Here is a 25123-nt window from a genome sequence, read left to right on the forward strand (position 1 = left end):
TGGAGCTTCCCAAGCTGCCCTCCCAATAGTCTCAATTCTCACAGAACTAGAGACAGCCGTGGGTATAAACAGAGGAGATTGATTGTTTAGCTGATTTACATCATCTTACAGGTACGGATATATAGTTCAATTACATAGTTTGTACAATCACCCAAGGATCCTTCGCCTCAAAGCCGTAGAACATATCCTCTTAACACCTAAAGGAGTGTCCAAGTTTAAGAATCATGATATTCATCAATATTTCAATTCAACAAAGAGATCTTCCAACCAAGTTAGATTGATCCATTTCCATTATCTGTAGTCACCTAGAGGCTATAATTAGAAATTTTATAGTTTCAGCTGCATGTAAATAAAGCTGGTTGATATAAACTGTAGATCAATTCATTTCCACTCGCCAAAACACCATCAAATGGAGCATTAAATAAAACTCAGGAAGTTATTAGACATCCCTTTGACAGTACATGGGGTTCTCCATAAAATACAACGTAAATGTGGTTGGCCAAAATGCTAATTTTAGAGGAGAAATGAAAAAAAAAAAAAAAAATCTCTTAAGCCAAAGTGAGTATCCTATTCTATAAATTTAAACAGTTCACAGGTCATCTTTCATGAGTTCGTCAAGAGAAAACTCATCCTCTTCAATCACTTCACCATCTTTACCATCCCAAGGTTCAACATTCTCAATCTTAGGAGTGCTACTCATTGGGAGATTACCCTTTCCACCACGCCCTGCTTCCTTTACAAATTCCCTGCATCACCATATTCATGATTTTATAAATAGATTTACCAAAGACAGGATAGAATAGCTTGGTGAAAAGTAACATATTTTATAAGTACAGAGTATAGATAGGCTTACACTATATGATCAAGCTCAAATGCAGCCTTAAGTGGAGCATAGGCCCCTTTCTTGGCGTTAAGAGCCACCATAGCGGGATAGCCATACCCACCAACACCGACATTTTTCTCGAGATCTGGCTGTTTACCTGCAGCCGCCCAGACAAAGCTGCAAGACAATAATTTTATCAATTTGGGCTCAGCATGGTAGTAGGATCCTATCAGGAATTCACCAGATATCCTCACTCACTCATCCATGGGGGTACAACAGAGTATATAATACCAAACTTAAGTCGCACAGGGTACCGCGGTTTAGAAAGAGGTAAGGGAATTTGTGTCCTAGATTTCCCCAAATAACAGAATGCTTTGAGAAGGAGCTTTCTAAAGATCCTGAATCTATACAAAATAAGCAAAATGATATATTACCTGTAAGGACTTCTTTTGAATTTCTCTGCTACTGCTAGCAGCATCTCTAAGTACTTGTTCCTTCCCTCAGCCTTGGAGTCCAAGATGTCTGGTAGGAAAGAAACAAAGCATATGGCAGCAGAACCACACTTCTCTTCCATGACATCCTACTCAAAAAGAACAAGTCAGTATTATTAGTATAGTACTACGGTATACTTTCATGAAATCTGGAAAGGTCCACAAGCAACTAGGTAGTAATAAACATACCGGGCTAGTCAGCTCAATAACCTCAGGAGGAGCTGTGTTTGTTTCCAACTGTTCAAGAGCAAATGACTCAATTCCAGAAGCAGTTCGTGCACCTTCATACGGGAATGGGCTGTCTTTGTCAGCACCAAACACTAAGATGGTTGGGAATCCTTGCACTTTGAACCTGCTCATCAAAGACTGAAAAACCAACAAAATTAGAATTAAGCCACCTGCTGTGTTATATACGTTCAACAAAGAAACAAAAAGTTCAGCAGCACCCTTTCTATCCAGCAAGGGACACCGAGTTAGGTTTAATAACTAAAACATTTTGTTTTTATACAGGAAAAGGGAGTTACCATTTTTTTTAAAAAAAAAAATTTTAATGTTTGATTTTCCATGAGATAAATTTGTACAACTACAACAACAAATCCTTAGTCCCAAAATGATTTGGGGTCGGCTAACATGAATCATCATGAGGAATCATACGATGTAAAGAAAGGACATAACAAAATAATCATTGAAAGAGTTTGAAGAAGGTGAACAGAAAACGAAAGAGCATTCAAGAAAAATTAAGGGACTTCTAAAGAGAACCAAGAATAAAATTCAAGAAAGTTTTTAAGGAGTGGTTATATGTTGGAGTAAAAATCTATAGCACAGGAAAACAATACAGTTCATAAAACACTAGTGGGCTTAAAATAAAAAATTATGAATAGAAAAAAAAAAAAAAAAAAAAAAAAAAAAAAAAAAAAAAAAAACTCTTTTTTTTAGGGTGGGGTGGGTTTAATTTTCTACAGGAACAAAAGACCAACACATCAACCTACATAAGCCTTATGTTATATCCTACAATAAAAACGTTTTTACAGAGACTAACAAGACACATAAACATGGTACAAACCAGTATTTGCAAGGTAAATTTACCTTATCTTCATCACAGTTGACATGACCAAGCTTAACTTTACCCTTCAAGTTACTTGCTGCTTTCTTCCATTCTGGGGCTAGTTTTTTGCAGTGACCACACCTGAATATAAAAAAGCATTGGTCAAAACACAATCCGGAAAAGAAAAAAAAGAACGTCAAGCCAATTGAGGAGTATATTAGCAATAGCAATGATTTTAATCAGAAATAACAACATTATATTTTGAGAATTTCATCTTTAAGTGCAGCTATCATGTCCTACAGCCAATAATAAGAGACATGGTTGACAAGAATAGTGATTCTGTTCTACAAACTTTTACATAATCCAATGCACCTCCCTGAAAAACATTTTCAAGCACAGTATTTATTAAGACAAGATAATATAATAGGTAGAAGCAGATCACTATGATGATTTTTCCCCCGTGACAATTGATGCATTATAGTATAAACATCTTGAGCATCAGAATACAAATTGACAATTCAAACAAAAAAGCCGTACAAAAACGTACCAAGGTGCAAAGAACTCTACAACCCAAAGATCTTTGCTTTTTAGCACTAATTCATCAAAGTTACGTGAGTTCAGCTCAACTGATGCACTAGGCTCAGACTTCTTCTCACTTGATCCTCCTGCTTTTCCATTCAAACGATCCTTCAAAAGTGCCTTTACCTGCACACAACTCGCACATCTCAGCATTTGTGTATTCTCTTTCCAAAAAATAAGCCAGACTATGTTGGCCAAACTGCCAAAGCCAATCAAAGAAAAAGAAACATCAAAGCACACTTTGCAAATAGTTTCAGACTGCTTCATGAGAACAGCTTGCTAACCAAGACACTAAGTATTAACATCGACACTGTACTGGATGAAGGCAAGATCCCTAATAAATTGGTATGAAAACCTCTTATGTCAAACAACCTAGGACATGTAGTTTTAGCTAAACCACCAAGTTGGATGCCACTTTAATAGTACAATCTTTTTAATTCTCAAGTACATACATACCATGAAAAAAATAGATAGTGTAGAGACCTTCAACAGACAAACCACCTAAGGCAGAAATATAAATAATGAGCCTACATCAACACTCAACACACAAACCACTAATTTATAACATGTTGATTGTGGATGTTGTATTCCATGTTTGCAATATCAGATTATTATTGGTGGCAACCATTTGGTAAGATTGATCATACATTAGAGCACAGTGAATGGTAAATTAATAGTCATCCTACATTGCCATTACCTCATGCTAAGAAATGACATTTTCCTGAATTGTGTTAACAGAAATATTCACTTTGATATATGAACAAATAGATGATTAATTGATTAGGTGACAAATCTCTCACGACATTAAGTACAAAGGAAACAAAAAAGTATAAGAATTCAAAAGGTAAAATTACAAATCCTTTTGAGTTTGAGGGCTCCTCTTTCCTCCATTAGCACAAAATACATAAACCCTGAGTAGTAGAACTGAGTGTACATAGCAGACAAAAGAGAATGAACTACTAACAAAGATCACTAACCTGTTGGAGAGCAAATTCTGCAATAGGTTTGACATCCCTTGCTCCCATGTAATCAACAGGACCCTTTCCAGGTACAAATACCTTTATCGTTGGGAATCCTTTGATGCCATATTCCTTCACAATTCAAAAATCATTACATTAGAAGTTTAAATAATCATCCAGAATAAAGATGGACAATTCTGAGTGGATAAAAGAACTGAAACCATCAGCAACTTTTCTTGCAAATACACAAAAAATTTCAAAATTTCGGCCTTTCCTATTTTTCACATTCCTTCTTCACCTCTAAATGATTAGCACACAGCAAACCAACCTTGATCATTCAGGCACCAATTAAACCCACAGATAAGATGGCTTCCTAATGATCACATTATTTTATAATAGTAAGGAACATCAAAGTTTAATTAGCATTTCGTCGAACTCCTTGACACTATATGGCAATAAAATCTGAGATTAGTATCAAAAGGCCAACCTGAGCCAGAGATTGGTGGGCATCAGCATCAAGTGCTGCTACCGTCGCCATGCCTTTCAAGACACCGGCCGCCTTTTCCCATATCGGAGTTAAAGCTTTACAGTGGCCACACCATGGCGCATAAAACTCCACTAAAACAACCCCATTTGCATTCAAAACCTGCCATAAATACCAATTATATCAGAATTCTTCTTATTCCTACTAATTGAATTGCAAACCAATTACATCCACACCAATCAACACCCATTTCAGAGCAAAACACAATCTATATCACTAACAATCAGATCAAAGTTTCAATCAAAACCTAGATAAATGCATTGAGCTAGCAATTACTAACCCAGAAAATGTAAATTGAATCTAATTATTAAATCATCAAAACCCCAGAAAGCAGAAGAAACATTTGAACTAATTACTCAATACCCATGATAAAATCACTCGAAAAATCGACATTAAATCAAAAATCTAATGATTTCCCAAATCAGATCTTAACCAAAATTTGAAAAAAGAACAAACCTTAGACTTGAAATTGGAGGGAGTGAGCTGAAGAACGGGTGATGAAGCGCTGTACAATGCATTAGTATGCGCGCAAAATAAACATAATGTTAACAAGATGATTGCTGATTTCTGCATTTGATTTCTTTATGATTCTCACTCAAAATTTTCAGAGTTTTTCTCTCTTTAGAATGAGATGGGAGTGTTTGTTTCAGAGAGTGGAAGAAGATGATCTGAGGAAGAAGCTTCACGACGCAGTGAAAGAAGAAGAAAAACCCTTCGGAGGACCCACGGATACGTGTGATACCCAATCACGGTTTTACACGTCGGACCAGTGACTGGTCGTTTTGTTAATCTAGTTTTTCATTGGTAAATTTTTGCAAATTGGACCTAATTTAAATTGCAAAACTAGATTAGGTCTCATGCCGGCTCACAGTTTTTTTTTATAACTATTTTTAAATACATTCAATTTTACTTATAAAAAAATACATCTATCTAAATACAATTTCGTATAATAAATTAATACACTGTAGGAAAAAAACTATTATTTCAAAATACGCATGTATATTTTTTGTATATATCACAATATCACCAACAAACTTATACGAAATATTATTTTCTTATTTTCTTCTTTATTTACCCCAAAAAAAAAAATGCTCCATATTATTTTCTTCTTGCTAACAAAATGAATATCTTAAAACTATGTATTTAATCCATAAAATATTTTTCTTAATACACTATTAATTGATTTAATTCTCTCTCTAAGGCCCTATTTTTTTTTCCTCAATAATCAACCAACTTAAAATATTTTTCTATATCTTTCATGGCAAGCTTATACATAATTAAATAAAAAAAAATCAAAAATATATATATTCTTGTTATAATAATTGTGGTTTTAAAGAAGAAAACATAAACCCTAGCCTCCTTTTCTCTCTTCTCTCTCCTAAACCTAGTCTCCATTGTCAATTTTCAAGGGGCTTCCATCGGATTTCACCGGTGGAAAGCCCCAATCTTTATTTTCTTTTAAGCCTTTTGTTTTAGGTTACAATAATGTCTCCCTCGAAAGAAAGGGTTTATCTCCTTCGAAAGACAAGGTTTTTTCGATCTCATTCGAAAGACAAGGTTTTTCGTACTCCTTCGAAAGACAAGGTTTTATTTGTGCTTAATTTGGTCTCCGGTTGTGCGGGGCTACTATTGATTAGGGCTCGGATTCGGGTTACGGAATCAGCACAAGAATTAACTTTCTTACAAAATTGTGAAGCGACGACGAATCCACTCAAAAAGTTGTATGAGACAACGAATCGAGAATATGCCGAATTGTTATATTTATGTATTTGGATTCTTAGCCCTTCCCCGATTAATTCTTGTTTGATTTTGTTAAATTCGTTTTCATTATCGTTCATTGTCAATTGTAGATGCCGTATGGCTTATATTAATGAAATTTAGTGTCATTTGGGACTTCTTTCAAAAAAAAAAAATTGTGGTGCATTTTATTCAGGAAATGTTAAAACTCAAGTCATATGCTATTATGCTAATGCTAGGTTAGCTTTCCTCAAGCGATGTCTTCATTTGTTATGTTGAGATTTTTTGAGGCCACCCCGTAACATTTTGGCATTAACATTCACCAATGCACAACTTTGATTATATATAGCTACAAATAATGATCACCGAGTAGTATAGCTCATACTCGGTAATAGTTAATATTATTGTGAACAAAAAACATGGAATTAAATCCAATAATAATAATACAGAGTAATTTATGTAATAACAATATCTATTAGCTTCAGTATTTAAAAATTTTCTTAGTTTCTTTTTTTTTTTTTAAAAAAAAAGGAACATTAGGAAGAAAAAAAAATTAATTTTGTCAAAAAAAATAAAATAAAAAAAAGGAAAAAAATTTTAATTACTTGTTGAAAAGGCAACAACATTACACTAGTGCTTTCTGCAAGCTTTAGACATTTTATCCTCGGACAAAATTTTCTTCAAAATGCACATTTTACAGGGAATTTACATTAAAACGAGCCCTAGAAATTGGAAGGAAGTGAACAATTAAGGAAATGAAGGGGTGAAAAAGAGAAGACTATAGTGCTGTGATTGCTATCCTCTGTAGTTCCGGTATTGAGCAGACTGTAAGAAATAATGGAACTCTGTGGCTTGTACAAGATGACATAACCGATATCCTTTCTAAAAGTTGATTCTGTATATTCTAGCCAGGCAATCTTTTCGCAATGGCGAGTCGGTAAATAGGGCTTTGATAAAATCTACAACCTGCAACAATTAGCATCTTGTAAAAACTATAAACCTCCAAAAAACATATCGAATTCTAAGTTTCCATTTCACAAGAACTAGCATACCTCTGTTAAAATAAATCCACAACCATACAAGTCTCCAAACTCCCACGCTTCGGTGATGGACTTCAGTGGCATGTCAAGAAGTTCTACCATAAAAGAGAAAACAATCAAACAACAGACCAGACAGTTCAATTAACCCTTTTAGTATGTAAGTTGTTTCGGGGCAGGGGGGATTGTTGGATAATAATTCATCTCAGAGATAGGCAAAATCCAATCCATGGGCATTTTATCAAAATTCCCAACATAAACTGGAGCAATTTGATTCAATAGAGCAAATTCTTGGACTAAAAACCCAGAAGATTGGATTTTTTGCCCATCTCTGCAATGGGGTTAACAAGATTTCAATTGAGAAAAAGGAGGTTGGGGGGGGGGGGGGGGGGGGGGGAGATATAATACCTGCTAGTTTTCTGATTTTTCCCAAAGATGGAATGTCTGCTTCAAGTGGACGTGAAAAGCTCTGATCTGAATTCTTATCATTTTGAATAGTGCTCAGGGTCTCAAGCAATGGTGCCAGACTCTCCAGCAACAATTGAATCAATCTTTGAAGCTGAAGATACAAGGATAAAGGAATCAATACATTTGAACGCAGTCATTTCCGGCAGAGGGGGGGGGGGGGGGGTGGGGGAATAATATACATAATCAAGTTTTTACGCACTTGAAGAGACTCTTCAGCAGCTATATCATCTAAGAGTAGTATGTCTTGCGTGATTCTTAAAAAAACTGATTCCAGAGCCATGCACATACACCTTTTGTAAGTCGAAGGCAGTAAGACAGGCTCCCATAGAATTCGAACTTTTTCAATGATAAAAATAACCTGATAAAGAAAATTGATATGACATACAACAACAGCAATATAGGCAGAAGGGTTTTCCAAACCAAAAAGATACAGTTATATGGTTCACCCGCTCTAAACTAAACTTCACAGACTCGTATTGTGGCATTTGATGAGTATTCTGAAATCCATCAGCGCCATCAACAGCCTGAATTCATAATAGTGGAAAAGAAAAACCATAAATTGGTAGCATCAATAGAAAGCAGATACATAATATGTCAAAACAACTCATATCAATATTAAAGTAATCCATACCTCCTTCAAGTTGGATATAGTAACTTGAATGTGCTGCTGAAGAATGTCTTCTCCCAACAGCTGCAATCTAGGAGCTATATCAACAAATATGGCATGCTCTTTTATGAAGCTAGGAAAGTCTGGCCGGTACTGAATACAATAATGATAGACGTGTAAGCTAAAAAAGAATTTTAGATATTCCAATTCTCAGTTCATAGCGGTTGACTGGTGGTCAAATAAACGGTTATTCTGAATGCTAAATCTAGACAACAGGTTTTGTCACACAAAAATTTATCAATCAGAAATTACAGATTTTAAGCAGGTAGCCAGGAGCACATATTCAGGACTTACAATAGCAAACAATTCATCATACCTCGAATGCCAGGCCCAGGATTTCTTGAGAGACATACAGACAGTCATTGTGCATCAGAACAGCCGCCTGGTTGATGCTATCACGCTGTCGCTCTAACTTCGAAAATGAGAAACTAGTTATGTTAAGATAATTAGAATGTGACAGTCTGTATACCAGGTATTATTATACATCACTTTATGAAAAAAATGAAATGTTTAGTACTAATGCAATGAACTATTGTCAAAATAACACCCACACTAATATTTAAGGATGCTGCCTCTATCACCACCTACACTCCCAAAAACCTACTGGTTTTTCTTGGAAATGAAATCCAGAAATTGGTAAATAAAATCAAAATTACTGAAAAACAGTTTTAAGGAAAAAATAACAGCATATAATGGAAAAAGTTTTAGACTCAATGAATAATTATTCTAAACAAATGTTACTCCTTAATGTTCACACCAAAATTAAAGTGTGACCGTAACTTAGATGGCGGAATTTCAGATGACGCATAATTATCTAGAATTTGTATGTGTGTATATGATTCTGTTTTGGAAAAAAGTGTCTTCTAACCAAATAAATTGGTGGGGTAAGTAAAACATTTTATGAGTACAAAATCACCCTGATTGTAAATACTAATTAAAGAAGCACCTAAATCTTGCATAGCATAACTAAACATTTGGCATAGTAAAAATGTAAATAAATAAATATCAAAAGCCAGCAACTCTTACTTTCTGAACAAGTTATTAACAACCATGCAAATTTAAATTCAGAATACCATAGACATCTCTCTAACATTGAAAAGGTGCCAGATAGGCAGATACTAATGGCAATGAGTTATGTATCTAGTAAGCATGTAATAATAATGCAGGAATTCATATTCAAAATATTGATGTAAAAACTCCTCAACATGAATACCTTAATTGGAATAATAGCTTCATAAAGCAATAGAGCATCTCGTGCCGCATGATAGAATTCCAACGCCACTCTTGGGGATGACAAACAAACATCCTACAGAGATTCATAAACAAGTCATCAATTCTATCTATTAACATGAAATCACAAACATGCAAAACAAATAGTGAAATGACAAAAATTCAAAATTCTGGAGAGTTGGTATAACTGAGATAATGGAGGAACAAATGTTTCATGTGAAGTTACTCTAAGTGTGGCAGTTTTGATAATTCAAAGGGCTTATCAGCTAATCAGAATCATCCATGTGGTCCAATTGAACACGAAAAATCAAAATAGTTGTGATATCATTAACATTATACAAACCACAGCTACGAATAATTCCATCATAAGTTCAAAAGTTACCCAAACAGAAAGCTTAGTGCCATGAAAATCATAATAATGAGCAATGAGTGAGGCGATGTCTGCATAAATAATTATCTTACTTTAAGTGTTTGATGCACCAACTTCATCAACTGGCTAGAAGCATAAGACACTATACACCTCTCTGACGAAAAAAGCAAATTGACAGCGCAGTCGCTGTGTCTGTTATTTCTGAATTTATGTCCTTTGCTGCCAAACTCCTGATAGCTAATTGTTAGTATGTTAATCCAGCCGGTGAACACAAGGATACAAGACAGCTTTCATGAAACTTACTTCAGGAACAGTAAAGTCACATTTCAGAATCAACTGTCTAGCATTTGCCAACATTTCCGTCTTCTTCCTCACAGCAAAGTGCACCTCCACATTATCAGCAAAGTTGCTGAGTCTTTCATCATTCTTATCGGACTCGGAAATGAACATAATATCCTTCAAAACAGTCTCAAATTCAGAAGAAGAGTTCATAACTTTCTGAAAATCAGCCAACTTTGAAGCATCATCAGGGACAACCTGGGGAAATAGATACAAAAGAGTCAGCACAGCAAACCGAAGTCAGATCAAAGTGTAAAGAAAAATAAATCTGACCAATAAAAGTGAAGTGTTTGTAAGCAAACCTTCGAGAGGAAGTTTGAAATGATAAGCTCGGACATCCTCGGCCACGTCAATTTGCCGAAACAGCGCATCCAAGGTCCATTTTCAAGACATACATTGTGGTAGATGAATTTAACAACTTTCATCATTCTTGAAAACAAAGCGTTGCAATCCATGTCTTCTGTCTACACCAAGAAGAAGGGTCAGTCTAACAGTGTATAGCATGTGGCGATCTTTACCCTGTAGAATGCATATTAATGTTTAGTGAATTATCAACTTACTAGTCCCTCTGTCCCATAATATAGTGCCTATGTTCCATTTTTGGTGTACCAATATGTTTTGCCTGTTTTCAATCTTTCTAATTTTATTTTACATAATTTTGTGTAATACACCAACTTTTTTACCTTTCCTATGTAAAATAAACCCTATCATTTCCCCAAAATTTTGTGTCATTATTTACTTTATTATTTCTTCCATATAAAATAACCCTATATCCAAAGGTTCATAACATGTCATATTTACTCTCTTACTTTTTTTCATAAAAAATACCTCTACTTTTAACAGTATTACAAACACCCTCCACTACCCTTCATTCACGTGAAAAAATAGAAATGGGCACTATTTTATGGAACAAATAGAAATGGGCACTATTTTATGGAACAGAGGGAGTATTACCAATAACCAAGTTCATTAACACACTTTCTGTTTTCTCATATCTAAGCGTGACTGCTTGGCAGTTGGCACACAACAAAAATACAATTTGAGGAGCCAAAAGAGACCAAACTCACAATAGTAAAAGCTATATCACTGATATTACCTTCGACTCTGAACTTGAGATTATTTTCAAGATTGTATCACTGGTCTCTTCCAGGCTACCACAAGATTTCTCCAGAAATGAAATGGGGGACTTAAAATTCACTGCAGGAGCAATGGCATGCTTGATAAACAAGTCAGCGGTCTTTGCAAGGCCATAATCAAGTATTCCCAACACCTGGAAGACAGAACAAGATAATATACTAGTTGAAATTCCCTTCACAAGTAATTTGCCACAAAAATTAACACAAGTAATTGAAGTTATCATGACAACTAAGTAAATCTTCGTATAAATAGGAGTTTTATTCAGTACATTTATAAACAAAGTACTGCATTATACTATAAAATAACGAATTTTATCGCGAATATCATCATAAACTCAATCAAATCAACAATGAGGATTTACAAAGCTTACTAAGATTTCACTACATTGCAACAAGACAAGAACTTACATCCATGGCTTCCAAAACTGTACGAAGCTCGACGCCATGAGCATCACCGATGCTGGAGCGATAAACAACCCGAATTCCACCCAATTGAGGGTCAAAACTCACCACATTGCTCATAAACTTGACAAGCAAATCTTGAATCTACAAACCCAAATGCAATTCATCCATAAAAAGACCAATCATCACAACACCTAATAAAAACCCCAAAAACCAAAATCAAACAAAATAAAAATCAAAACCCTAATCAACAAAAATTACAATCAATTACACAAATTTTACCTCCTCAAAGCAGAGCAACCATTGCTTCCTGAGCAACCCATAAACAACAACCTCCTCATTTTCTCTCTCCTCATCAACATCACCAACCCTCAACGCCAATTTCAAATCCCTAACCCCTTTTGCCGCTTCAACAAAATCCCCATTTCTCATCAACTCCTTAACATCCCCCAAATTCCCACTCAATCTCACAATCACCCTCACAATCGACGCTTTCTTCTTCGTGGCTTCCAACTCAGAAACCCCAGATTGAATCTCCTTCAAAATCGCCAGAATCTGACGATGATCATCGTTGTGGGAGAGGAGAGAGAGAAGGGAGTGGAGATTGGAGGAGAGAGAAAGGGAGTCGGAGAAAGTGGAGGAGGAGAGAGAAAGGAGGTCGGCGAAGTGGGTATGATGAGAGAGAATGTAGGATTGAACTTTGGATTTGATGTGGTGTGAATGGGCGTCGAGGCGGTGGATTAGTAGGCGGAGGTCCGGCGCAGAGAGCGGCGATGATGGGTCGTCGAGGTCTGATGCGGAGAGAAGATCGCGCACATCGACGGACTTGAATACGGCGTCCATGGCTGCCGTAGTTGCTGGTTTACGACGATGACGAGTGAGAAGAGAGAAAATGGGTGGAGGATTGATCAATTCTTATTTCTTGTTGCTCGGTTTCTTACTTTGTTTTTTAAAACAGACAAACTCGAATCAGTTCGATATTTTTGAGCCTAAGCGATAATTTAATAAAAAAAAATTAACTCCGACTGCCCTTTAGTAAAATAAATAATTTCAAACAACAATTAGGCTCTATTTGGTAGTAGCGTTTGAGGTAGCGATTAGCGTTTTGACCAGTCAAAACAGTACCAGAAAAAATTTGAGAGTGTTTGGTAAGGTAGCGATTCTAGTAGCACTTAGCGATAAAGGTAACATTTAGATAGCTCTTCTCAAACGTTAAAAAGAGTAGCGTTTAGAAGTAGCGGGTAGCGTTTGACAATTTTTTATACTTTTAAATAGGGCTGGCAATCCCTGACCCGACCCGATAACCCGAACGAACCCGACCCGAAGTTACTGAGAGAAACCCGAACCCGACCCGATCCGAACCCGAATAACCCGAATTTGACCCGATTTGACCAAAATATCATATTTCGTAATAATATCAAGTTTTACACTATTTTTGGTTGTTTCTAAGCATAACCCGAAATTGACCCGAAATCTGACCCGAACCCGACCCACTGACCCGAATTGCCACCCCTACTTTTAAAACAATAATTATGTCTATTTTGATATATTTTAGTATTGCAACCGCTACTTTTTCCAAACACTCATGCTATCAACCATTACCTGGACAGCTAACCTCTACCCACCACTATTTGACCGCTACTCGCTACCTTAACAGCTACCCGCTACTCGATCGCTAAAAGCTACCCGCTACCGCTACTTTTTCCAAACAAGACCTTAACCCAAAAAAATACATAAATTTCTGACAATCTACCCACAAATATTTAATTTAGTTTGTTTTGGAGCGATTTCCCTCAATAATGTTGAAACAAAAACAAATTCTCATTATGCACCCATTTAAAAACAAATTCCCAAAATACCGTCCATGTAGGATTGGTATTTGGTTTGGCTTAAAACCGCTAGCAACATTAGTGGTTTTTTTTTTTAAAGAAAGCAAAGAGACCAGTTATTAATGAAATCTGGTCTCTTTGAACTTAACAGCAATAATGTGGGCGCTCTCTTTCCTGCTTTTGGCTAAGGCATGGTTTCAGAAAAAGACCTCCTTTTTTGTTGACAGGTTTCTTTGCCTCCTTACTTTTTTTCTACAAAGGCAAGGAAGAAAAGAGACCTGTTAATTGAAAAAGGTGGTCTCTTTTCTGAAACTGCTAATAACAACAGCGATTTTAAAGCTATAACCGCTATTGCCATTAGCGGTTTTAGGCTGAACCAAATCAAAAAAAAAATTACATCCAACACCGATCCTACGTGGACGGTATCTCCGGAATTAATTTCCAAATCGATGCACAAAATATATATATATATATATATATATATATATTTTTTTTTACCTAATTTTCCAAACTTTCTTAAGGAAATTACAATTTGAAGAAAAAAATGTTTAAATATTATTTTTTACTTAATTTTCCTACCCCTTATAAACAATTTTTTTTTTTTTTTTAAAAAAAAGGGTGGAATTAAATTTGGTATATGAATTTAGCAAAATTTTATGGGAAAATTAAATTAAAAAAAAAATACAAAAACGAAATAAAGTAGGGTTTTTAAAGAGTTTGTCAAAAAAAATAAAAATTTTGGTCTAAACGTTGCTTGAGTTTATTGTTTTTACCTAATTGTCGCCAAAGTAAGTTTTTTTTACCAAATTGTCGCTAAGGGTGTTTTTTATTTACCAATCTGGTCAACTGGCGCACTATTTGTCATTCGCTTTTACTTGAGAATTCACGTATTTATGAGGTTAAATGACGTATATATCCTTACTTAGGGCCCCATCTGATTTACAGAACTGAGCTAAACTTAATTTAACTGATTGGAGCTGAACTGAATAGAGATGAAATGAATTGTTTATGAGAGAAGGAAATTAGGAGCTGAATTGAACTGAACTGATTGGAGCTGAGCTAAATTGAACTGAAATGAAGTGAACTGAATTGAAATTAAGCTGAAAAGAACAGGCCCTTAGCCTTTTTCTTTTTATGTTGACTTGTCTCTTGTCTAATCTAGCTAGCCATCACCGCACAAAACCACCTCTGCTTGGGGCCCACTGGTGACTTCTTAGCGGCCCACTCTCAACATGAGCTGCTTCTTGATGCCAATTGTTGCCCAATGCCAAAACGACATTGTAAATGTCTTATATGAAGATGAGAGGTCTTTTTTTGTTATGAAAATTTTTACCATGGGAGTGCTGATGTAGGCGATAGTACCACTTATCAATTTACCATTTTACCATTGTCTATTATGAATAGTACCATCGTAGTGCCAACGTTATTCTGGCAATATCACCACCATGGAAACCCTGCCTTAACAAGATGAGTTTGTCCTTTAATTTCCAGTAATATATTATCATAAATATTATTTGATGCCGCTTATACTTAAATTTAAACACACATGGCGCACTCGATTATTACAACACCCTAAAGCATAATATGCACCCTGAAGCCCTCAAATTGGCAATTAGTATATTGTGGACAATTTTGATGGTTCGGTTCGCAGCAATGCAATAACAACAAGCTAACTAAGAGTCATCATCAAAGATAGCAGCGGAATTAAGACATATACGTTCAATCTTTACATCACCAAAGCATTTAGACATAGTAAAAGTTATAGTTCTTCATAAAGAAGTCCAATTAGCGGTTCATGTAACATTCAAAATATTTTAATTAAAGGTGATAATCTCTATAAGTCATCAACTCAATAAAAGCTAAGGCATTTACGAATCCCCCCTTCTTATTTGGAAAAAAAAAAGGAATCCCCTTCTTATTAGAAAAAGTCCAACTCACTTATCAACATTTTAATGGACGAGTCACTTGTGATTATTGTTTCGGATTTAAACAAGAAGGGTCTTGATTATGATGTAAGCGCCCGTGGGTCTGGACTCCGGATCACGGCGTATGAAAGCAAGATGAATCACAAATATTAGTTGTGCATGCATTTAATGCAAGTAAGTGAATGTGGGCGTGTTTATGTATAGTTTCCGTTCAAGATTGTTATCATGAAAAATCTAATAGCTCCCTTTATTTGGTACAAGAGTCTTACAACCGTAAAAGTCTTAAGTTTTAACTTATTTCTTGGGTTGAACTAAAATTGTATGGGCTTTGGATCTACTATTGTAGCTTGGGTAGAACTAAAATTGTACGCAAATTATAACATGCACCCTTGTGCATGTAGTTCTGTGTGAACCATTAATTAAACGATGCGTTTGATTGGGTAATTCACAAAACTTCAATGTTCTTCTTTTCCTTTTGTATTTTGCGCGTCTTCCTAGCTCGTCTATTTCCTTAATTAAATTTGTCTAATTTTCTGATTCTCTGTCTTCTTTCTTCTTAAAATTTCTTCCACTTTCTCTCTCCTCTATTTTTCTCCCTCTGCTTTGATTGAATTCCTTCATCACTTTGTAAACTCAATAAGTTGATCACTCTGCTTGTATGAATTCGTTCATCGCCATTAAAATACTGAGCACCATGGATGGCATTCTTATACATACCTGACGAGATCGACAATGTATTTCAGATTTTTTTTATTACAATTGATATTAATTTCTAATTAGGTCATATGTTCTTAATGCATTTTAATGATTTTGAAATTGAAATGGATTTGATTGAGGTTTTGATGATTTGGCAATCTGAACTACGTACTCTTTCAATTATTAGTTGTAATTTGGTCTACTTTCTTATAATTCATTTTTACAATCAATTAAGCTTTGATCTAAGGATTGATGAGTTTTGTTTGCTTTTAGTATGATTATGAATGTCTGTTCATAATTTGGTATTTTGAACATTTTTTGTTAAAATTATGAACATTTTATTTGAAGAAGAAATCTATTCTAACTCTATGAAGAAACAAGTCAGAAATCAGAACTAATAAATAAGACTTTTGAGCTATAATGGTTATTCTTTTTTATTTTAATTGCTTAATTTTTTATGATTTTCAGTTTCATTTATAATTTAATTGTTGAATTGATGCTTTAATTTGTATTTTATGAATATAATTTGTTTATATCATGTTTTTGAACATTTTATTTGTTCATATAATTCGCACTTTCCATTGTATTTATTATCAAAATTGTTATTAGCAGTATCGTATTATGAACATTGTTTCTATTTTTATGAACATTTAGGTTACTTTAATGAACCTTTACGTTTTACATAATTCCTTGAGTATGTATATATGCTTTTTAAAGAATAATTGTACACGTAATTATGAACATTTTTTTTTCTGTATTTGAACTTTGTTGCTTTATTTTTGAACTCCATTAATGGTAATTATGAACTGTGTTTGTTTATTGCAGTTAGAACGTATGAAGTTGTTTATAAGGAAAGTCTGAAGGCTGAGCAACATTCCGAGAAGTGTTTTCAGGTGCAGAAGTTTTTGAAGGGTGTTCAGTGGTTTGTGGTTGGGGTTCAGAAGTTTTTGTAGGGGGTTCAAAGGTTTTTGTAGGGTGTTCAGTGGTTTGTGGTTGGGGTTCAAAAGTTTTTGTAGGGGGTTCAGAGGTTTTTGTAGGGTGTTCAGTGGTTTGTGGTTGGGGTTCAGAAGTTTTTGTAAGGGGTTTCGAGGTTTTTGTAGGGTGTCAAGTGGTTTGTGGTTGGGGTTCAGACTTTTTGTAGGATGTTCAATGGTTTGTGGTTGGGGTTTAGAATTTTTTGTAGGGTATTTAGTGGTTTGTGGTTTGTGGTTGTGGTTCAAAAGTTTTTATAGGGGGCTCAAAGGTTTCCGTAAGGTGTTCAGTACTTCGTGGTTGAGGTTTGGAAGTTTTTGTAGGGTGTTCAGTGGTTTGTGGTTGGGGTTCAGAAGTTTTGTAGGGGGTTCAGAAGTTTTTATAGGGGGTTTAGAGGTTTTGGTAGGGTGTTTAGTGGTTTGTGCTTGGGGTTAAGAGGTTTTTGAAGGTGGTTAAAATATTTTTGAAGGGTGTTCAGTGGTTTGTAATTGGGTTCAGAAATTTATGTAGGGGGTTTAGAGCTTTTTGAGGTTGGTTTAGTGTATTCTGGTGGCTTATCAAAAAATTCTTGGGGCTTATCAGAAGTTTATGGGGGCTTTTGTGTTGCTTCTAGTGTTTTATCAGAAGTTTCTGGGGGATGTCCAGAAGTTTTTTGAAGGTGTTCAGTAATTGGTCTATAATTAAATATTAAACAACAAAAGAAGGAAATACACAACATCCAAATAAATTATTATTTCATACCAAAATATTTGATAAATTTATACACAAATTATTGCTTCATACAACACATATATATGGACATAAAAGACAACGTATATGAACATCAAACAGGAATATATAAACAAAAATATGAAGGTAATGAATATGGAACAATTAACATTAGATTTGCTAATTTTATAACACAATCCACCAAAATTGGTCAAAAAGCTCAAAAAAAAAAAGAAAAAAAAACAAATATCCATTTTTTATTTTACAAAATACAAGAAACTTTATATTAAAGTGGATAGAAAAAGTAGTGAAAATTTTAGAGCTTCTAGTAATTTAGAGGTAAAAAAAAAGGGAGAATCAAAATTGTTAATGAGGGAAACAAAAAATAATATTCAAAAAAAAAAAAAAAAAGAGAGATTAAAATCGAAAAAGGTTGTTGAAAGTTTTAATTTAGATTTTCAAAGAAAAAAGATAATATCAAAATTCAATGGTGAAAACAAAAAAAAATGGCCGGGCTTCTTACTATTGGGCGTGGGCTTCTTTATGTTGGGCGCGGATTCTTCTGGACTGGGCGCGTATTGGGCCTGGTGCACCTATTTCTAGGTGCACCATGATGTATGTAATACCAATTGAAAATTGTATGGGGTAGAACTAAAATTGTATGGGATAATACTGTAATGGAAACAAACTTGAAGTCTCAAACAGCACCCATAATTTGTACACTTTTTTGAGACAAAATTCTATTTATCACCTTGCAACTTAAAACACAAATCAAATTACAATCCTGTAAAAGAATCAACAAATTTTCACTAAAGGTAAGGTGTGGGTGTAACTTGTAAGGCTTACACTTGTTGATTTAATAACAAAAATTGTCATACAAATCAGGTATTTTAATTTGCTGACTTATTTACAAGATAGTCCATTTGATTAGCAATTTTAGTTTATCGAAGTGGTACATTGGAGCTTGCTCATTTATTAGAGCTAAGATACATAAATTGAATAAAACGAAAGAAAAAAAGTATAAAACAATTAAATTACTTTTAGAGAATTGAAGTAGCTTAGATTCAATCCAATATATACGACATGTCTATGTATATAATGACCGAGACATTAAATTTAAAAAATAAAGTTATCATATCAAGTGACATGTTTATAAAATATAAAGGCTTTCACGGTTCATTTTATTATTTAACAACTTAAATAATATCTTACATATTTTGAGGATGACTATAGAATAATTACAGTAGTATATAGATACACATACGATGTACCAAGTATTTTATAATATATGGACATGGTTTGTCTTCTAAAACAAGATATTGGTTGAGTTAAATTCAAAGTCATTTAAACTAAAAAACAAAACAAATAAATGTAGAGCTACTGACTAAAAGTTGGACATTGTTTTCTGAGTCTAACTAGCATGCATGGGAGATGGGAGATCACGTATTCACGTGGCAAAGCGAGGTTACAGTGCCTTGACATTGCATTCTCGGCCTTGGCTTGATTGTGATGCTCAATTGGCTCAACTAAATCAACAATAATTCACTTCTAACTCATGAAACTTAGTGTGATGACACACTAGCTAGCTTACTCACTTATCTTTCTTACAAAAAAATAAAAAAAATAAAAACTATATTGTGTTTTCAGATCATAATAAAGGTGTGAAATGAGAGTGAGGTATAATTCAAGTGATTAGCGCTCACTGCTCCTCTCCCGATTTCATGATATTTTGGAATCGATTCTCATCACCCGTTCTTGTGGCTCTCTAAACACCCAAAAAATATTAATAATAGATGAGTGAAATCGATTTTTATAGTGATAAAATCATTTTCTATTTGTTTAATACAATTTTGAGCCGCACCCGCAACTTAGAGAGAGAGAGAGAGAGCCCTCTTCATAAGTCCAAAAGAGATTATATCCAAAAACTATAAGGCAAAAAGAGGAATAGCCTCTTAGCCTTATAAGAAAAAGTATAGACCCATATCTAATAGTTGGATAACATATGAAAAGAGGGGATGAGACAAAATTAAAATATCTATTAATTCTCCTGCTTCTATGATAACTCAAATCTTTCCTACATTGAAATATGGAAGTTCTATCCGTATCCCCTTCATTTCTTTAATTAATTTCCCTTCTTTTATACTTTCATTGCTACCCTTTTTCTTCATAATTGCTATTGCAACATAGTATAATTAATACTCAAAATATAATCTATCTATACCTAATATTTAAAAACTCAAACCATAAATTACACGTGGCATCATTTTGTCACTTCCGCATCTTCAGATCACTTTTTCAACCTAAAAAAGCCACGTGGCTAAGCTTCTTAATTTTCTTAACTGTTTCATTATGGTTCCTAAACTTTTCATTTATCACATATAGTTCACCTTCATCTCCCCCTCTTCATCAATTCAACCTTTAATCAAATTAATTGCCCATTTAGCTTTCAATTTTAGTCTGTCAATCTTCTTCTCCCATCATTAATAGCCTTATGTAAACTTAATATTTCAAAAAATAACTTTTTTAATCATTTAGAATTCAATACTGATCAATTGTAGGAGGGGTGAAATTATTCTTACTCACAAACTAACTATTGACCAATACTCAACCATATATGTTCATACTACTATTTAACAATAGAACATAAGGAGTGAATATTATTACCATTTTCCTTAATCCATCTAAGTGTCTTACGTACTCTATCATTTTCATTATACTCAATGTTCAAAAACATACATATCTATTGAAATTATTTCCATAAAAAACTCGTATGTTGGACGGGTCAAAAGACTAGTTTTAATGAAATAAGTGTTTGTTGAAGTATATGTTAGTAGATAAGCAAATTAAACGAAAATACTTATCTCAATGTTGTGTAGACCAATTGACAATTGCCGCGTCGTGGTAAACCACTGACCTAAAAGACGATTCCGCGCTACCCCGGTGCAGTAGACATCAAGCGGTCGCCCTCCAGGATAAGCACGACGCCGGAATTTGTGTGCACTCACAAACCCGACTGGAATTCAGAATACTTGCCCAAAAACCGAAGGGATATATTTTTAAGAGAAGGTAAGAAGTTAAAGATGGATGGTTTTTTTTGTCATATCTTTCGGAGGTGAATAATGTTGATTTATAAGACAATGGAGGGAGTAAAAACAACCAGCAATTAAGGGGAAATGGTCATCAATCAAGTGGTGTAACATCCACCCATTAATCCCCAATAAGAGCTACCTTTAATCAACATTAAAAGGGTAACGGCTAGTCTTTAAGTAACAACATTAATCAGCAATAATGCCCATTAAATTAGCAATAAAAGGAAGCTAAAATTAAGGGATTCCAATAGCCATTAAATCCCAACCGTCAAAAGAATAAACATTGTAACTTTCTTGGTTTTACTTCAAGAACTTCCAACAGTATAAACTTTCCTAACAACACATGTAAGTAATTCACATTGACAAAAGAAAAAAAAGTTAAACACTTTATAAGGTGAGGCGTGATGGACCACTATCAGGTGTGGTTCATACCAACAACAATAGTATATTTATCAATAATTATAGTATAAACATAAACAAAAAAAAAAAAATGAGTATTATACTTAGGCCTTATTTAGTTCACCTTATTTTTACTTATTTCAGAAAAAAAAAAAATTCAGTTCAGAACAGAAAAAAGAAGTTCAAACTAGATCATCGTTTTATATGCAATTTTTTATCACTATATATCTTAATTTTGTAATGAAAAAAATTATGAAAATTACATTAATAAAATACACATTATTACGAATCTAACAAGATCTCACTTGATATTTTTTTTCCTTACATATTATCGTACACTTAAGGTCAAAGTTTGGTCAAATCAGACAATAAGATCATATCAGATCAGACTAGATCAGATAATTCAGATAAGCAAAAATAAAGTGAACTAAACAAAGGGTTACTCGGGGTGGCAATTCCCCAGCCTTCCATTTCTTCTCTTCCTTTACTAGTATAATTGGTCAAAGTTTCACGTTGGTATCAGTTGTATTTTTTTTAATTATCAATTCATTAATATCAATTGTATAAACTACTTCAATCTATTCTTTACACTAGTAGAAAAAAGAAGATTGACACCGGTTCAAAACCCCTCAATGCCACCGGTTTTGAACCGTTGAGCATTTGAAGGATGGCAATTCTTCAATAAAAAGCCATCAGTTCAAAATCGGTGGCATTAACACACATTGCCACCGGTTAACCGGTGGGAATAAATTACATTGCCTGGTTAACCGATGGCAAAAATCTTCTCGGGTATTTTTTTGGTATTAAATTTAATTAGGACCGGTTAACCGGTGCCATTACATGTATTTTTTTCCTTCAATAATAATAATAATAATAATAATAATAATAATAATAATAAAAACCCTGTAAATCGGATATTAATTTTTCCATTAATATTGATATTAATTCCACCATTATATAATTATTAATAATAATTATAATTAACTATAATTAATTGTAATTAATAATAATTATAATAAGAATAATTTCTAAATTGAAATAAGAACAATAATACATATACATATATATATATATATATATATATATATATATATATATATATATATATATATATATATATATAGATATTAATAATCTCAAATGCAATACAATAAATAAAAAGTGTCATATACATATATACAAACAATACTAATTATTTAATAATGTAGTTAAAAAGTTAACAAAATATAAATTCAAACAGAAGTGACATTTACAAATTAAAGGTGATGAAAGACGCCAACATGTCTCGAACTTCATTAAGTTCCTTACTTGTCAACGGACCTTCCTTTTGTACCTTGCAAAACTTGGAATACATAAAAATTATGTTAGAATTAATTAATTAGGTTAAACATTATGTATGAGCTATTTCTTTCTCATAACATGTCAATGTTACCTAGTCTTAGATGTCTAAGGCTTGAAATCACATCAACAGAGCATTTTACTAAGTTTTAATTTATCAAAAATGGCCAAAATATGGCTTATATGACTTCTACTTTACCCATTTTCTACATTTCTTTCTTTTTTTTTTTTTGGTGAAGGAGAGGGGCAAGCCCCTAGAAACAGAACAAAATAAAATAAAAGCTGGAAAACAAAATGCTAAGAAAACAAATAGATAAAATAAAAAACTAAAAAAATGTCATAGAGGCACAGAGCTAGACTAGCTTATTAGTCGGCACACGACGAAGAAGAGCCACTCCCCCCAAGTCCTCCAATAAAACTACATGACGATCCCTCGGGATCGCCTCAAACAAGACAAGATTTTGTTCCGCCGTTACTCCATAGTTGGCAAGCCAATCGGCAACCCGATTTGCTTCCCGGTAACAATGCGAAATCTCAACCTCCCAATCTCTCTCACTGATCTGCACCTTGCATTTTCGTAACACATGAATATAAGGAGAGTTAGTGGGAATGTCATCCACTAACATATGAGCCACCACTTCAGAGTCAATGGCGAGTTGAATTTTGCGATGTCCACCCTCCCAAGCCACCATCAGTCCCCTCATGACAGCCAATAACTTAGCCCTTGTACAAGAACAAATCCCGCACTTCATAGCAAAGCATTCAAACACTTCTCCACTGCTACCTCTAATCAAGCCACCATCCCCTACTCTGCTAGGGTTTCCTTTTGCTGCACCGTCGGTGTTTAGTTTCACCCAGCCAATGATAAGTTGAATCCACCTGATATAAATCTCTTCTCTTTTTCTTTTGCCTCCCTGCTGCAGAAACAGAACATCCCTTTCCATTGCTAGCTTGATTAGACCAACTCTTGCGAAGATGAAGTTAATCTGATCAATAGGAATTCTCGAATCAGCATTAAATGCCCTCTCGTTGCGCCATCTCCACAGCCACCAACAATAAACCACAAACACCCCAGGCCATTCCTCTCCTCTAGTAGCATCTCCACCTATAATATTATCCCAAACCCATTCCTATAAAGAGAAATTCACAAAACGAGGATCTGATCTTACTCCTAACCTTTTCCATATATCCAAAGAAACAAGACAATCCTTTAAAATATGAACAACCGTCTCTTCAACAGCACCACATGCTTCACATCGAGGATCCTCTGTCAGATTTTGAATAAATCTATTCTTGTTTGACATGAGGCGTTCTTGAATTGCTAACTATAGAAAGAATCGAATTCTTTGCGGGACAGGAAGTCTCTATACCACCTTCCAATCTTGAAACACAGTAGGCGCAGGGCTCTCTTCTTCCTTCAAGATTGAAATTGCCGACTTGATTGTAAAACCTCTTGAAGGTGTACCCTTCCTGTAGACACCTGATTGTGTCTCCCCAAAAACCAAAACCAGTGATGAATATCTTTCACATCATTGATTATCGAACGAGGTGAAATGTGAAAGAGTCTCGTGATGCGTCTGTTTTTAATAAGAATACTTATTTCTGTTTTCGAAAATATTTCTTTTCGTACCTTATTTATGGAAAATGTCCAGTCCAATTTAGTTTGGTCCATGATAGGGGTACAATAATTGTGTAGTTGGATGAGGTTTGAAAAGAGATTTCCAACGATATATTATAAGCCAAATTCCGATGAATAATGAGGAAGTTATGGCCAAAATACTAAATTAGGCCCAAAATGGTTTTACATGGCCCAATGATCAAGTGGAGGGCTCATTATTTATCATTCCTAAAGTTATAAGGAATTACTTTAATTTTCAAGAGAAATCTAGAAGGTTATTTTAAATTCTAATAGAGTTAGGATTAATAATTATATTTTTATATTATTTAAAAAAGATGAAAAATTCAATTTGAAATAAAACAAGTGTTTTAAAAGATAAAACTGATTTTAATTAAGATAATTACGGAGTCTAATTACCTAATTATATTAGGAAAGGACTCCGTACGGGATTTTTATCCTGATCAAGTCACCGCTCTGCGGAGAGCCTATCGCGTCGCGATAAGGTCTGTTTTACTTCAAGTCAAATTCTGACTCTTTTCGAAGAGTTCCGGATGTTTCTCTATAAATAGGGGCATTATTTCCCCGTTTTCAATCATCAACAAACATCTAATTCTATTCTCTTTCTCTTTTCAAAGCTAGAAGCTTGTTCTTTCTCCCTCTTTCTAAGCCTTACCTTTTTGAAATACAATACCGCATTCACGAGACTTAGATACACATAGCCA

The 25123-nt window shown here is 34.3% G+C and overlaps 2 protein-coding genes across 2 annotated transcripts; both read right to left on the reverse strand.

The window, feature by feature from the left end:
- Window positions 1–405: 405 nt before the first annotated feature.
- LOC145587391 (protein disulfide isomerase-like 2-3) lies at window positions 406–5112 on the reverse strand. Its single transcript, XM_081644128.1, has 9 exons — window positions 4898–5112; window positions 4385–4543; window positions 3916–4029; window positions 2907–3064; window positions 2401–2500; window positions 1504–1680; window positions 1258–1403; window positions 854–1000; window positions 406–746 (listed from the first exon to the last, which is right to left on the reverse strand). The coding sequence occupies exons 1-9, from the start codon at window positions 5012–5014 to the stop codon at window positions 590–592; spliced, it is 1275 nt and encodes a 424-aa protein (XP_081500254.1). The 5' UTR covers window positions 5015–5112; the 3' UTR covers window positions 406–589.
- Window positions 5113–6765: 1653 nt separating this feature from the next.
- LOC145587392 (centromere/kinetochore protein zw10 homolog) lies at window positions 6766–12783 on the reverse strand. Its single transcript, XM_081644129.1, has 14 exons — window positions 12110–12783; window positions 11834–11971; window positions 11386–11559; window positions 10592–10753; window positions 10254–10487; window positions 10043–10180; window positions 9564–9656; window positions 8667–8762; window positions 8315–8443; window positions 8130–8207; window positions 7883–8041; window positions 7624–7774; window positions 7231–7313; window positions 6766–7144 (listed from the first exon to the last, which is right to left on the reverse strand). The coding sequence occupies exons 1-14, from the start codon at window positions 12668–12670 to the stop codon at window positions 7061–7063; spliced, it is 2280 nt and encodes a 759-aa protein (XP_081500255.1). The 5' UTR covers window positions 12671–12783; the 3' UTR covers window positions 6766–7060.
- Window positions 12784–25123: the final 12340 nt, after the last annotated feature.

Source organism: Chenopodium album, chromosome 17 (genome assembly GCF_948465745.1).
Source record: "Chenopodium album chromosome 17, dcCheAlbu1.1, whole genome shotgun sequence".
Classification (NCBI taxonomy): domain Eukaryota; kingdom Viridiplantae; phylum Streptophyta; class Magnoliopsida; order Caryophyllales; family Amaranthaceae; genus Chenopodium; species Chenopodium album.

Excerpts from the sequence above, each read along its gene's own strand:
- LOC145587392 (XM_081644129.1), bottom strand. The coding sequence starts at position 12,670 with ATGGACGCCGTATTCAAGTCCGTCGATGTGCGCGATCTTCTCTCCGCA. Across the intron at positions 11,972-12,109 it reads GGTTGCTCTGCTTTGAGGAG|ATTCAAGATTTGCTTGTCAA; the intron begins GTAAAATTTGTG and ends TTGGGTTTGTAG. Across the intron at positions 8,444-8,666 it reads TCCTGGGCCTGGCATTCGAG|TACCGGCCAGACTTTCCTAG; the intron begins GTATGATGAATT and ends TATTGTATTCAG.
- LOC145587391 (XM_081644128.1), bottom strand. The coding sequence starts at position 5,014 with ATGCAGAAATCAGCAATCATCTTGTTAACATTATGTTTATTTTGCGCG. Across the intron at positions 4,544-4,897 it reads CCTCCAATTTCAAGTCTAAG|GTTTTGAATGCAAATGGGGT; the intron begins GTTTGTTCTTTT and ends TATTTATGGCAG. Across the intron at positions 4,030-4,384 it reads CCCACCAATCTCTGGCTCAG|GAATATGGCATCAAAGGATT; the intron begins GTTGGCCTTTTG and ends TGAATTGTGAAG.